This window comes from Artemia sp. Qi Xiang Cuo, chromosome 2 (genome assembly GCF_049724085.1).
Source record: "Artemia sp. Qi Xiang Cuo chromosome 2, ASM4972408v1, whole genome shotgun sequence".
In the NCBI taxonomy this organism is placed as follows: Eukaryota; Metazoa; Arthropoda; class Branchiopoda; order Anostraca; family Artemiidae; genus Artemia; species Artemia sp. Qi Xiang Cuo.
Window position 1 is genome coordinate 30,427,535 of NC_142795.1, and position 15,462 is coordinate 30,442,996.

The window sequence follows — 15,462 nt, forward strand, 5'->3', positions numbered from 1 at the left end:
TGCATTAAGTACTCTCAGGTATGGTATAAAAATGGAAATTTATTAAATAGAAAGAAAAAGCTGAAACTAGAATATGTTAATTTCCTTATTACATTGAAATTAGGCATAATTAAGTTTGCTGGAGGGATCACATTTTTACACTGAATCTCAGTATCAGCATATGTCAATGGGAATTGATCTCTATTGATCAGCTTTAGCGCAGGAGTCGAGTTCCACAGGTGGTATTCTAGCAGTTTCCCCGTCCCATCGTAGAGAAATGTCGACAGATTAAAATGTACTGTCAGTAGTTGCAGCTCTTCCCATGTGGTAGTGTGGTAGAACATTAGCTTACTCTGGATGAGACAGAGGTATATAGACTAAAACTACAGGTACCACGAACGTATTCTTATTTTGTAAAGTGAAAACAGAATAGTTTTGAGTTTCAGAATTCTTTAAAAATGAATAAACATTTTCTTTTCTAATTGCGTTTTGTTCTTAGAAATTCTCAAGAGGCAAGTAAGAGGTGTATGAGTACAGATACAATTCGATATGGGTAATCAAGAGCTCCAATAGAAAAAAAATATTTTTATGAAACGGAAAAATATCAGGAGTTTGCCCCCACGGAATATTTTGTTCGAAATGTCTTTTTGGAAAACCTCTTGGCCCAAAAACACCGACTTGACATCAGCATTTTCGACCAAAACCTTACCAGACCTTTCTTTTTGTTGTGCAATAATCTAGACTGCTTTAGAAAAAAAAAAATAACGTGTTTCAATGATTTCAACCCAATTCTCAGTCTAAAGAAACGTGTACACGAAATTTCAATGATGTAATTTGGCAAATGGACGAAGCGAAATCTCAGCTAATTATTGATATCAGAAATATTGGCTGCATTCCAGGTTCAACAAAAAGTAACTAAAAGTTACAAAAAAGTAATTTTTTTTTGTTCCAGCTGACTTTTTGTACTAGCTGGAACAACAGAAAAGTAACTTAGAATTTACTTTTTTAGTAACCTTTAGTAAAGATAGCTAAAGAACATCTTCAGTGAAGTGACGTTGCACCATCATCATCGTTGCTATTAATATCAGTTAGATAAATATTGAAAGTATTATTATCCTAAATTATACTGAAAGAGTAATGAATAAAATTAAAACTCATGAAGATTATACCCTTACAAAGCTAATAAGCCAGTAGTTACTTCACAACCGTTCCGGGTGGATGTCACTTCAAGTAATTTCTAGAGTTAAAGTAAAGTTACTAAAAATTTCGACTTGGAATACAGCCATTGTCTCTCGTTCACATAGCTACAATGGTCGTCGATCAATAAAACAATTAACAAAAGAAGTATGATAGATTTTTCTGAAGAAAAAAAAATCCTTTTTAATGTCTTAAAAAGAAACAAATCAGCTGCATTTTTTCATTATTTTTTATTCCTTCGTTTTAAAGTTCGACTTTAACACAGTTTTGTCAGATTTAGCAGAAATTAATTGAGAAATGATTCACAGCTTTTATGATTCATACTTTTAATTACGTGTACAATAGAACTTCGTACTGGGAATTCAAATGTTTAGGCTACTCAGGAGTTTTCGATAAAAATGATACTTTTACAGTAACATTTCAAAATAATGTTTCAATTTTATGCTTTTAGAATAATCCTTTAAATTGGAAAAATGTATGTTTCCTAAGTCGTTGTATAACTTGTATATCCCACCTAAATGCGTGATTCCTTACCCCAAATCCTAGCTTTTCGTAAGCAGTATAATTACGAATTATGGTCTAGATTTCGCTAAATTTACAAATTATGTTCATTACCCAACGCTCTGGTCACACACCACTACGTTTGCTCGTATGCAAAATGACTCGTGCAAGAACGATGCAACTAAAATGCAGTATTGTTTATATCAAACCGAACAATTACTACAAACAAAAAATGTTGGAAATTAATGGGAAACACATATATTTGAACCTAGGGTAAGTTGTGGCATTATTATCTCATTTATAAGCTTCATGTCCAACTTTGTAGAAACTTTACTTCAGTAACTTTACTTAAGTAAGATGTAGAAACTTACAGGTTACCATTTGCAATTGTTATTGTAGAACTACACTGAACAGTCCTTTGGTTAGTATTTTTAGAACTGTATCCGATACAAATATTGTCAATTAAAGAAAAAAATCTGATGGAAGGAAACAGCGAAGTTGAAACCTAAAACGAACAAAAGTTATTGCTTAGCAGTTTATGCAACGTAAAAATGCAAAATTAGCTCAAATAAACTAACTGGTGATATTTTTATATGTGTAGAATTCGGAAAAACTTTACTTCACTAAAAAATGAAAACCAGGAAAAAAATAGGACGTTTTCTTAGGAGCAAAAAAGTCTTTAAGAAGTGTTCAGGAAATAAAAGACTAATTTATATGACTCTTAATAGTCTTTCACCGGCCATAATATCGATAACTCTTAACATATAATTTAAATTCTATAAAGAGGATAATGCAGCTTTCTGCAGCAACCCTGCAAAGAATTTTAAAGTTCTCTTAAGAAAGTATGCATCTGTTATATTTGCTTCCTGACGTCAATATTTTAGTAGAGCTGAGGATAAAAAATGTACTCCCATGAAGAATACAAAGTTAAAACAAGAGAATTCTCCAAATTTTTGGGGTCGCTGATTCACTCAGGCCTTGACGGGGTGGGAGAGTAAAATTCTAATTGCCAAAACTTTTCTTGGTTACCATTCTTGACGTCCCTATAATGTTCTAGTGCCCCCAATTGTTGGTGACGAAAATTTCTAAGCTCTTTTTCAAACTTTCCAAAAATGTGTTTCTCTAATTAACTTTTGTTGTTGAATATATATTTAAATGATTTTTTTTTAGTTAGGCAGATTTTTGCAAAACGTCCTGTTTTAGTTTTTACTAATTAAGGGGCGGACTGGGAGGGGGATTGTGCACCTCCACTTAAGAGTGTTTGATTATACAGATTATAATAGTAGTCTTGTTATGCCTCCCAGCCCTTTAACTCCAGAAATAGAGCCGAAAAGTCCCATTTCTGGTGCCATATGATCAGTAACGGTTTAGGTCTCGTAAACTGGGGAGGGGGGAGAGGAGGGACGAGATATATGCAAAAATTATAATGGCGACAGTTTTTTAGTCAATTCAATACCTTACTAGGAGTGGAAAAATGTAAAATAAATCAAATTTAATGTCAGACGTAAGAAAAACGGGGGGCGGGGAGGAGGGCAGATGGTCCCTCCCCCCTGTCTAGGGCCTAGATGCGCCACTGCGTATGATACTTTACGCTGGTGACACAAAGACAAATTTACGAAATCACCTAGATGTGATTAAGTATTTAAATGAGTCATTAAACATCTCTCTACGGTCTTGCGGCACACTGACAGCTCTGAGAGAAAAAAAGGAGGTACACCACTGTTACCAATGGACGAAAACGATTTTCCCTGTTTTTTTTTATATATATGGGGGCTCAAAATCTCTGAACTGGAGTTTTCGTCCACGATGGTTCCAATGGTGCACTTTTTAATTCGATTCTTCCAGTTTTTAGGGGTTTCAAAGTCTTTTTCAAATTTCCCGAACTTTTTTTTTTCACCATGGCCCAATAGGGCTTTTGTGTGAATAAATCCATCTGTCTATCTATTATATTTGTCATTGCTAAAGGTGCTGTCATTGCACCATTAAATGAAGAATGTATTTTTTTTCAAAAAGGTGAAGTTTTTTTTCAAAAGGTGCTTTGCTTTTGGTTACTATGGGATGTGGTTTGCTCTTTACTAAATTGCGGCTATTTCATGACATCTAAATACGGAATTTGGCATAGTCACAAATCTGAACTTATACATGTATTTTACTACACCAAAAATTGACTAAAATAATTGTTGAATTAAAATTTTGCTGTACAGTAATTACAAAAGGTGGTTCTGGCTTTCCATCAAAAACTACATTTAAAATTATTGACTGTAACAGGTCAAACATAGACAATAACTGTTGGCATATATGATTAATTTCTTTCTGAAACCAGACCCCCCCCCCAATTTAACGACCCTTTCGTCTGAAACGAGCCCTTTTTATCTGTTTAAACTATAGATTCTAAATTTATTTTATTAATAGCACTATTTGACGAAAAAGCTAAAATAAAACAAGTCGTAGTGGTTACTACAGTTTATATTGGTGCAGGAAGAAAAGATGGTTTGAAAATCGAAGGATTCCAACCTCTAAGGTCAAATGAAGCTGACTTGAACTTCTAATAGGGATAGTTTTCTTCGGAATTTCCATCTTAATTGATGGTTTAAAACTTTTGTCTTAACTTTAATGCTTAGTTTTCTGCTACATGTTTGAGTTTCTCTAAAAGTTATTATGGTATAAGACTCTAAACTCTAAGGAATATTATCTCAAGCTAGGAATTATGCAGAGAAGCTAAAATTTTAATCTAAAAATTGTTCTAAAATACATTTGGTCTAGAGAACCCCTTTCCACTTTGTGTAAGGGGGTCTTCAATATCTTTGTGACTTTAGTCATGCAATGAGGGCTAATAGTATGATTATACGGATAAATTTAATAAAATTAAATGCCCTATTAAAATGAGAAATAAGGTAACTTACGGAAGTTTTCCAAAATAAGGAAGGGGAAAGGGAAAAAAAACTGTGCGTATGTACATTTTAGTCTTGAAGAGAGAAAAGCTTTAACGTGGTTACGCCCTCCACGTTAGCCCTCCGATCTGAGCGCCCTTGATGAAAAATAATATTTTGGCATAAAATGCGATAAAGGGAACGGGGAGAGGGGGATTATTTCTTGAACCCTCCTGATTATGACTATGCTATAAAATAACACTGATTAGTCAAAATGAGGGCCCAGACGTAGCCAGGATGAAAGAATATTTAAAACGTGCACTAGTATTGTATTAACCTGCTAGGATTTAGGATAAATTATATTTATTTTCGTATCTGAATTATCCGACGAAGCCATGCTTTCCTTCATACTGCAAAATTTTTATTTCTTTAATATTTAAAAAATGTCTATTTTCCATATATTTACTATATTTCCGTATAATTTCACTCTTCATTTTTTTTTCGAATCCCCACACTTGCTAAACAAGAAATATTTACCCTGGAATTGTGCCATTTTTGCAATTCCACATTTTTTAACCGTTTAATAGTTGGGCCAAAAAGGTAAAAGGCCCTAGCTTACTAATTTGGCTTAGCGGCTTTGTAAGTTATAATTTTTTTTTTTATTTGCATACACTTATTTAACACCTGATTTACCCCAAGGACGAATTTCTGTCTTGGTAAATGTAGAAGATTTACAACATCTAAATTCTCTAATTTTTGAATGTTTGGACCTATCAATTATTGGGAGAAATAATGGTTTAACATCTAAATAGATTTCTAACCATCCTGGAAATGACTAGTAAGTAAAGAACAACCTTTTCCAAGAGAAAATCTCCAAACATTTTTGGAGCTTTGATACAAATATTTACATCAAATGAATCTGCTTTAAAATAATTGTGTTTTTAGAATTACTTTAAGTACTGAGCGAAAGCTATTTTGTCCAAGCAATCTGTCTATACAAGCTTGCAAAGATTTTTTTTTATCTGACCGGACATGGAGGGAACAGACCGACCAATAGAAACAAAAAACCCAAGGGCCATCACACAAATCCTTCTTTAAAAAATACGATTTTGTATTTTGCAGAGAGGAACTTGAAATGTCCGTTTTAGAGTTTAAGATATTATTGAATCTACTACTAATAATAACTTACTGCAGTCAGTGTCGTTACTAACCAAAATGTTTCGGGGGGGGGGGGCAAGAGATTTTACCGACTGGTTGGTCTTTTTTACCGACTGTTTTTCGTCAATGATTAGTATAATGTCCGTTTCAAATACAATGCGTAAAATCACTTCACGAGTCGCTAAAACCGCTTCATTTACCAACCGAGATTTAGATATCGGTACATATCATGTCACTATTTTAATGCTGTTTATTTGACCAAATGGAAAGTTGTGGTACAATCTATAAAATTACGGCAGAAGTCGATAAAACTGCTGCGTTTACCAACAAAGTTTGAAATTTCTGTAGATGACATGTCAGTATTTTCGTAGTCTTTATTGAACTGAACAAAGAATTTTAGTGGCGTCGGAAAGATTGTGGCGCGAAGCACCACGGTTTTACCGACTTATTTTTTTTACAGAGTGACCAAAAACATGGGGGGGGGGCATCCCCCTCCCCCTATACATGACGGCCCTGACCGCAGTACCAAACTGCCTGGGGCAACATATTGAGCCTCATGATGTAAGTTTTACCAATATTGGGCTTCTTTTTTAGTTTATATTTATGAATGTTAAATAATTCAAAGTAGTTATAAAAGATTTGGAATATATCTTTGTCAGATAGTAAGGGCTCTTTCATACTAGTTTTTGTTTTCCGTTTGTGTTAAACTTGTCTAACGGACGGAAAGACCATATATCTTGACATGACCACTAAGGTAGCTTGTTTTATTTGTCTTGGTTATGATTATCAGTTCAAATTTTGTCTTTTTGAAATGAAGGCCTAAACATAAATTTTCAGTCCGTTTAGAGTAAATTCCAACGAAAATCTTCTCATTGATTCATACTGTTCATTCTGTTCCTACTGGGTTGAAACAGATAAGAGATGAATAAAAACACTGATTTGTCAAGGGAAAGATGAGTGGTGTATGAATAATTATGAAAATAAAGATAAGCTTAAAAACTGAATCGACAAATCATGACGAATAAGAAAAATCCAGGAAAAACCACGATTTGCTAAAGCTTTAGGCCAGTGCTCTTAAGTACAACATCTGAAAGGTGGCAACATCTGAAACAAGCGACACGCACATTCATGGAAAGGTTATGGGCATAAACAAAAGGCTAATGTTAAAAGATGCTGCACAATTTTCACTGCTACATTAGGCCTGATTTTCACTGGAAAGGATTGTATATAAATTATGTAATGTAGTCGACGATAAGTTTATCTCCATTAGGTGAAAATTGCTACCATATGTCATTGCGAAAAAAGTAGAATTCAGAGTGTTTACAGCAATTGTGTGACGGGAGCAATACTTTGGTTTTGTCCTACTTTGTTTTTTTTTTGTATATCGCTGATTTAATTTAATGCGAAAAAGTAGTTGGTCCTTACTAAATCTCCAGAGTTCTTATAGAAAGTGTTGACATCAGATCGGATATATAAATATGGTATTAGATTTCGAAAAATTGCATATTCTACTTGCCTGGGGTCAAAATAGATGATTTTTGCTTGTCTTTGAGGCAGAGCCTACAGTGCAGGAGCTGAAGTGGAGTTTCATGGTCAGTGTTTCAATAGTAGCTGTAACCTAGTAGAGACCGAACCAACGGCGCAGAGTAACCAAAAGTTTGGAAACATGTTTCCAAAGAAACTTTATAGCGAATGAATTTTCCAATTAGTACTAATTCAGAAAATCATAACTATTATTAAGACTGTACAGAAGAATAATTTGTAATTGTGAAAGCATATTTTGAGAATTTCAAAAATAATCTGAGACTTCTAAAACAAGACATTAAATCAAAATATAAGGCTCACGGTTGCAATTATTATTATTGAAAACCTTTGGCTGGAGGCTTTTTCTTACAATACTATAAAAAAACAAAAAAAAAAAACACGAAAATCACATTTTTTCATAGGTAGCAGTAATACAACTCTTTTTATTCTTTTGTTTTTTTTTTAAATTTTTTGCTCAAGTTGTAAGAACAATTTAATTTGTCTACTAAAATTTATAGATATCATAGATGGTGGAAGGCTATTGCTCTTAACTTTTTTGCTCCTATAAGAATATTTTTGTTTTTATGCGTCGGTATTGTGTCTTCAATATATATAAGTGATTTTCACAAATATAAGATATTCACAAATAGAAGTGAATATCTCCAGTAGATTTTTTAACACTAGTTTTATGGATACAGGCTGCAGAGACTGAAAAAGCAGTGATTTTTATTCAATTTAAGTTCCTATTTTGTTATTTACTTTAATCACAAAAACTGCTTCGAGGACACTATCTGGAGGTGTTCTACCAAGTTCTTTTTTTTCAAGGAATGGGATCCTGTGCACCTTCTTGACGATAATTGTTCCCAAATTTCTAAAGAAACTAGAGACCACACTTGGTTCATTTCATAGTAATAAGTTGAAACGACAAGAACATCTACTCTGAAACGATTTAGCTACTGTTTTATTTTTAGCGATGATCAATAATCCTTGAAAACTTGATAGAAGTCTGTCACGTCAGTTTTTGCACAAAATTCATTCATGAAATAAACCATTATGAAGGTTTCAAGGGGCTGTCAACTTCATTGTTCTGGTGCACGCTAGGAATAGTTTTCAAATAGCGTCTTTATTAGGATTAAAGCAATGGTTTTGAAACAAAAACGGGTTTTAAAACAAACTGGAAGTATTAAATTGGCAGTGGCCCATCCAAACCCCTCTTCTCTTCCAACTTTTTAGCAGAAAGGTATGCATGTTTCACCTTGTGCGAAGCAGAGTCACATAAGGAGTTCGATCAGTATGATCAAAGAATCAATGCTTATAGGTCCCTCCCCCCTACACATCCCTCCAACTTCTAATTTTTTTAGTAGAAAAAGGGATTATTGCACCTTATTTTAACCGTAATCACGAAATAATTTTCAATCAGCATCAGTGAAGGCACATAACGTACACCAATTTTTTGCATAAAGACAGGTACCTTACACGTTGTATGAAGCAGGGTCATGCCATGGTTTTGTATCTATATAATTAGAGATTCCAATTTGGTCATTGAACCTTCCAGCATCCTTCTACTCTCCCATCACCACCTCCTCAGTAGAAAGGTAGGAATTTGAAGGCAAAGAGGAATAGTGCCTCGTCAAACAGAAACCGATAGCCTCCCCCGCGGGCCTTTTTGCAGGAATCTTGTACCTCGTTCTAACCGAAATCAAATTTATATGATTTTGGAAAATAAAGTGATCCTTTGGACCACCTCCTCTCCCAAGGGGTGCAGCTAGGGAGGAGGAGGGACTCCCCTCAAAGTTCCGGAATATCGGCGCGCAAAGCCAACACCTTGGAGCTTGTGCATCAGCATTTGTCAGCACACTGAACGATTTTGTCGGTATACTCTTTATATCCCCCTAAAACTCAAAACCCAAGCTATGCCTCCGCCTCTCCCATCTATTTTTTTGCTGATAAAATAACAATTCTTTTCTGATCCTGTATTTCATGCCCATGCTTTCTTAGTTCATTATTTTTTTAAATAGAAAATTAGAATTCAAGTCAATAGCAAACCCTTTCCAAAATCAATAGGTCTCCCGATAGGTTTTGTCTGCTTTCATTAATCTTCTCAGTGTTTCTGAATTAGGCAGTCCTTTTTCATTAAGTTGATTAGGTTATCAGATTGTGGAATTTTGAAATTATCTCAACATCTTGAATTCGGTTGTTGGTCGGATCTTTGAATTGTTGAATCCAAGTTCGAATGAAAAACTCACTTTCGGGGAAATATTCATTCAAACAATTGGCAACGAGATACTGAACGAATAATTTATACTATATATATAAAAATATATACCTATTTAAAAAAATTATTTTTGATTTTAGAATTTGGTAAAGCATCATATTTACTGAAAATCTGATTTTTGAAAATTGTTATTCCATTAGTGGAGTTTCTAGAAAATTGTGTGTTCCACCGGAGATTTAAATGCGGATGAAGAAATTCTCTATCAGGAGCAAATACTTTGACGTAAAAAACAACATAATGAACGAATAACTTATAACTATATATAAAAATGTATGACTATTTAAAAAAAAATCAAATTTTTGATTTCAGAATCAACCACTTCGTGGTAACGAACTGCAAGTAAGGAGCGATCCGGCTCAATAGTAACCGAAACTCTAAAAACGGAATATTGATACCAATAGATACATCAAAAGAAATGGATTTTTACGCTGATTTTAAATATATAAGTGTTGTAGTTTCGTCGTTTTTCTGTTTTGTTTTTTTTATCACACAAATAAATTCTATAATTTTTCCTCTTTATAACTGTAACTTCTACACTAATTTTGCCATAAGAATTCAGATTCTCAGTAAAAATGTGTTAAATTAAAACTATAAAAAAACCCGGCCTTTCTTTATTTGAAAGAATTATTCACTATTTAGCCAAATATTTTGGGAAATTTGCCTTTTTCTTGACAACACTGCTTAAAAGTCGAAGGAATTTTAAACATTTAAGTATAAAAAAACTACGTTTTTGTTCCCCAAAAATGAAAGCTTTTTTTAAGTCTGTGGTATTCTTGGCCGAGTCAAGTTTCAGGTTTTACAGATATGACTTAAATATGGTAAATAAAAAAAATTCTTACGCACATAACTGACTGGATTCCATCGCAGAACTAACGTTGAGAATATATTGTTTTTCTGCTGAAATTAATATTTTCAAAAGCATTACCATTCGGGAAACTGTTACTTCATTGTTAATATGTGTCAGCTTGTTTTGAAACTAAATCCTCTAGAGCTTCAATGAATACGAACATAACAATTATAGAGCGAACAGCTTACCGAAATGTGAACAACAGTTTTTCAAAGTTTAAGCAAGCTATTTTTCAAATCCATGGTTATTACACTTTGTTATAAACATAAACAGAAAATGCCAATACAGTTTTACAAATTTATACTAACGATTAAACCCGTTCAATTTATTTAAAGTGTGTTTCGAAAATGTGGGAAAAACATAGAAATTAAAAAAACAATTCAACGTAATTTGACAGTTCAAATGTATTTTAAACGATTTTTGTATGCTTGGATGCGCGCAAGAATATGAAAAAGAAAACACGCTTAAAAATGTCTGATAGTTCGGTACTTGTCTATTAAATGGAACCACTGTATATAAATAATATACAGTAAGATCACGACTCAGTTTTTTTTTCCTACTACGTTCTCGGCGCGTACAAACGGCTCCTCCCATTTAATCTGCCATCTGCGGTCCAGTGTATATTACCCTGGAACACGTATTTTCGCAGAAACTTTCTCAAAATGCCTTTTAAACCAACTCGAAACTTCGAAACCTACTTGTAATTTTTTAAAACATCTAATAATAGCATTGCACTGCTAATTATCGATTTTTATATATGTATTAGAATAAATTAATTTAAGATAAGATTCTTTAAAATTTAGTGCTACAAAGGTGACTTGTCTACCCGTGAAAAACTTATGTCGCTTATGTTTATACTTGTTTAAATGTTCTCCCGAACACTTGCATCTCGGTCCGGCTTTGTATAATGGTTCAGACAGGGAATGATAATACTGAATTATATTTATATACAGTGAACGGAACACACTCTTAAGAATTAGGCTAAGATCTGACAAAACCGTTTGCCTCTCTGGAATCGGTTATGAGTTGCTTGTTTTGAGTGAGGAAACTACGATGTAGGTATATTTTAATTAACTATCTAATATTTAGAGGGGGTTAGGGGTCATGTTATGTTAGTTATTTAATGTAATGCGTTCTGCGTGGCCTGCTTTCCGTAATTCTTTGTCGTAGTTTTCATAATTTTTTTTCTAAAGTAGGCTACTATATTATCAACATGTTTTGGTACATTTCATTAGGATTAACCCAACTTCACTTCTAGGGTGGGTTCACTTTAACAGACAAGTACCGATAGTTCATTTAAGATAAGTATATCAGGTTACATATACGGTTGCATAAGTTTAATTCTAATTTTTGCTCTATTTTTTTTTAGTGAACGCATCACCATAATATTTTTTTTTGCAAATTATTGCTTTTTTTCTAAGATTAGGGTTAATTCTGCAACCAGAAGACTTCCAACCAAGAATTACTAACACAGCATAAATTAAACCTGTAAAACACTGGCAATTCTACGTCGACCGTAGAAATTCAGTGTCTGTGGAATAAACGTTATCATTACTTTGATGTATTGAAAATCTGTCTATTCCATTGTGGATTCATTTTGAAGCTATAAAAAGTGTATATATCTACATATAAAGTTTATATAACAATAAAAAATGCCCTTATGTCTCTAGTAAGTCTCTGTGGTACACAACTGGCTTTATATAATTTAGCTTTCACATTATATGTGTAGGGAAGAAGTCCAGTGAGTAGAATAAATAAATAAGTTTTTCTATGTTTATTAGAGGCTAGCCCTATTCAATATAACATTTCACTTTGACAGCGCGTGCCATGAGAAGCATCATTGGTTTGTATGATTTAATTTTTTTTTAATCTTAATTACACCACTTAAAAGAAAGCGGTATAGCAAATTGAAAGTGTGTGAGGCTGATCTTCGAATTTGGACTGTGTTTTTGCTACAAAATAAAATCATGGCAGCTTCTCATGAGACTTTCGGGGAGTATCATAAGGCATTTTCTAGTAACTCAAAATATAGCTGATGTTGATAGTCTGGTTACCGTGAGAACAGACGGTATATTATAATTTGCTTGACTGATAAGTAATTGCAAGAACATATTTTTAAAAAACGGACCCTTTCCTTAGTTTTGACTAAGGGTGGCTCTAATGCCTACTCTTTTCAATTATTTTTCAAAGGCTCATCAGATTCAAATTTTAAATTTATTTCAAATTTATATATGGTGATGTAATAACATAAACAATAACAAACATAAAAGTGTTGTAACTATAGAAAACAGTTTTAGTGCCTTGTATTGAATGAAACAGGTTATTTTTCGTTTATGTTCATATTTTGATAGGTTACTTCTTCCAGGTACGCATGACATGGAGAATAGTAGCACCAGTGTTGTAGGTCCCCTTTACAACGACTCTGGCGGGTTCTTCGCAAATGGAACTGTCTCAGTAATTGGAAACAAATCCTTGACAAACTTCAATTGCCGAGAGTGGGAAGAAGCCCAAAATGTAGTGTTTCAAATAGCAAATTTTTTTTATGCATGTGCCTTTGTCATTCCACATACCTTTAAGTGTTCCATACTGCTGACTAGAACTTTTCTCTGCGCTGGGTTTACAATGGCTGTATTATGGGGGGCTCTTTATGTCTGCGCCTTAGATATATTAGCATGGAATACTATGTTTGTGATAATAAACTTTGGACATGTAGTGTATTGTACATGGAAGTTCTGTCCACCTTACTTGAACCAGGAAGAGAGAGCATTTTACACAAACATTTTCTCTTCACTGAAAGTATCGAAAAGAGATTTCAAGCTTCTAGTGATGAATGCAGTGACAAAAAAGCTAGACGTTGGGTCCTCATTTGTTGCTGAGTCGAAAGTGCCTTCTGAAGATGGGCTGTGCATGCTAGTTACAGGCTCGTAAGTATACCAACTTTCTAGTTTTATATCTATGTGTGTGATAACCAAGCATCTAAAATGATAGCACACTTCGAGAAGGGGGATATAGTTTGCATTACGAGGCCTTTCTTTTACCACGTTTGAAACACATGATCACAGTTCAGCCGTAATTACTTATGCGTGTCAGTTTAGCCCAGATTAATTTATTAATATATGTGGGGTTAATTAAAATAAAACAATAATAACTTCAAGCCGATGTTTACGGTAGTTTAGAGGGTCTGTTGAGCCACTCACTTCCATTCATGTTGGAGACTGGCACTTTCTTCCGGCAAGACGCGGCGTGTTGTAAATATACCCATTAGGTGTCCAGCATTATACTCAGGATCATATCCATTTTCTGACGCTGAATAATTAATATCCATATCAACTAAAATTTATGAAAAAAAAAAAAAATTACTGAAGCTCTTAAATGCATTTTGTTTTGATTTATTTTTCAAACCCTTAACTAGTATATTGAAAATTTACCTCTTTCTATTTTAAGCTTTACCATATATATATATATATATATATATATATATATATATATATATATATATATATATATATATATATATATATATATATATATATATTTATATATATATATATATATATATATATATATATATATATATATATATATATATATATATATATATATATATATATATATATATATATATATATATATATATATATATATATATATATATATATATATATATATATTATTTGAAAAAAACTGCGTTTTCTAAAGAGTTAAAGAGGCTGAGTTACAAGGTCGAACCTTAAAACGTACAGGGATTAGGAGGCACAGCTGGGGGGCCGCCGCCCCCAAACCCCGCTTTCGCAGCCTTTAAATAAAAAAAAAGTTTTTTAAACTGAAAGTAAGGAGCGACATTAAATCTTAAAACGAAGAGAAATTATTCCGTATATGAAAAAGGCTGTGCCCTCCTCAACGCCTCGCTCTTTACGCTAAAGTTTGACTTTCTCACAACTCTTTTTTTTAAACAATAAAATCTTTAGCGTAAAGAGCGAGGCGTTGAGGAGGGCACAGCCCCTTTCATATACGGAATAATTTCTGTTCGTTTTAAGATTTAATGTCGCTCTGACGCTAAAATTTGACGAGTTAAAATTTGCTCTGACGCTGAATTGAACCCAGATCTTCCGCCTGACAGTCGGGAGTATCAACCGCTGTACTAAAGAGACACAATTGTAATTGTTTTTTAGTAAATGGAATCTATTTTTGACGCACGCAAATCCCCACAAAACTTGATATTTGGTTTTTGGAAAACAGGGAAGGAGTGATCAGATTGAGCTGAAATTTCGAGGATAAGCTCCCAGGCCCCAGGAAAACTTATCCTCAAAATTTCAGTCCGATCAAACAACGTTTAAGGGGGCTGTGGTGGGAAAAATTAACATGGGCTCTTATAGGAAAACGAGGTTTTTCGTAAATGTAAATTCGGGGGATAATTTTTTCGGTCTGAAAATATCAAAAGGCCCTAGCAGGTTGAATTCTGCTTCGAATGAGTCCTCATTCACCCGGATCAGTTGCCAACTGTGGCCTGTAGGCGTGGATAACAAAAAAAAAATTTGAACTTTAAGTGGCTATATTTTTGGAAAACAGGGAAGGAGTGATTGGATTGAGCTGAAATTTCAAGGATAAGCTCCCGGGCCCTAGGAAAGCTTAACTTCTAAATTTCAGCCCAATCGGACAATGTTAAAGGGGAGCTGTGGTCGGAGGGTCGAAACTTCCGGCCCACTTTTACCCATGAAGATAAAGTCGGAGGGGGGTGAAATTTCGCACGTCTCTTAGTTCGAGCTTAGGCTACAAAATGCAATTGTTACTGTCTCTCTGCGACCACTAGGACCGAAAATCGCTTGCGGGCTCTTATAGGAAAACGAGATTTTTCGTAAATGTAAATTCGGGGGATAATTTTTTCGGTTTGAAAATATCAAAAGGCCCTAACAGGTCGAATTCTGCTTCGAATGAGTCCTCATTCACCCGTATCAGTTGCCAACTGTGGCCTATAGGCGTGGATAACAAGAAAATAAAGAGAAATGAACTTTAAGTGGCTATATTTGGTTTTTTGAAAACAGGGAAGGAGTGATCGGATTGAGCTGAAATTTCGAGGATAAGCTCCTGGGCCCTAGGAAAGCTTAACCTCT

The 15,462-nt window shown here is 33.9% G+C and overlaps 1 protein-coding gene across 2 annotated transcripts in view; it reads left to right on the forward strand.

Moving 5' to 3' along the window:
• Positions 1–294: 294 nt before the first annotated feature.
• Positions 295–15,462, forward strand: part of LOC148955127 (popeye domain-containing protein 1-A-like) — a 129,116-nt gene continuing 113,948 nt past the window's right edge. The window contains exons 1-2 of one of the 2 annotated variants that reach the window (XM_089108074.1): positions 295–368; positions 12,717–13,275. In XM_089108074.1, coding sequence (XP_088964200.1) covers positions 12,728–13,275 — 548 coding nt within the window. In that variant the 5' untranslated portion in view covers positions 295–368; positions 12,717–12,727. The remainder of the gene's footprint in view (positions 369–12,716; positions 13,276–15,462) is intronic. The other variant, XM_089108075.1, reaches the window with a different exon arrangement.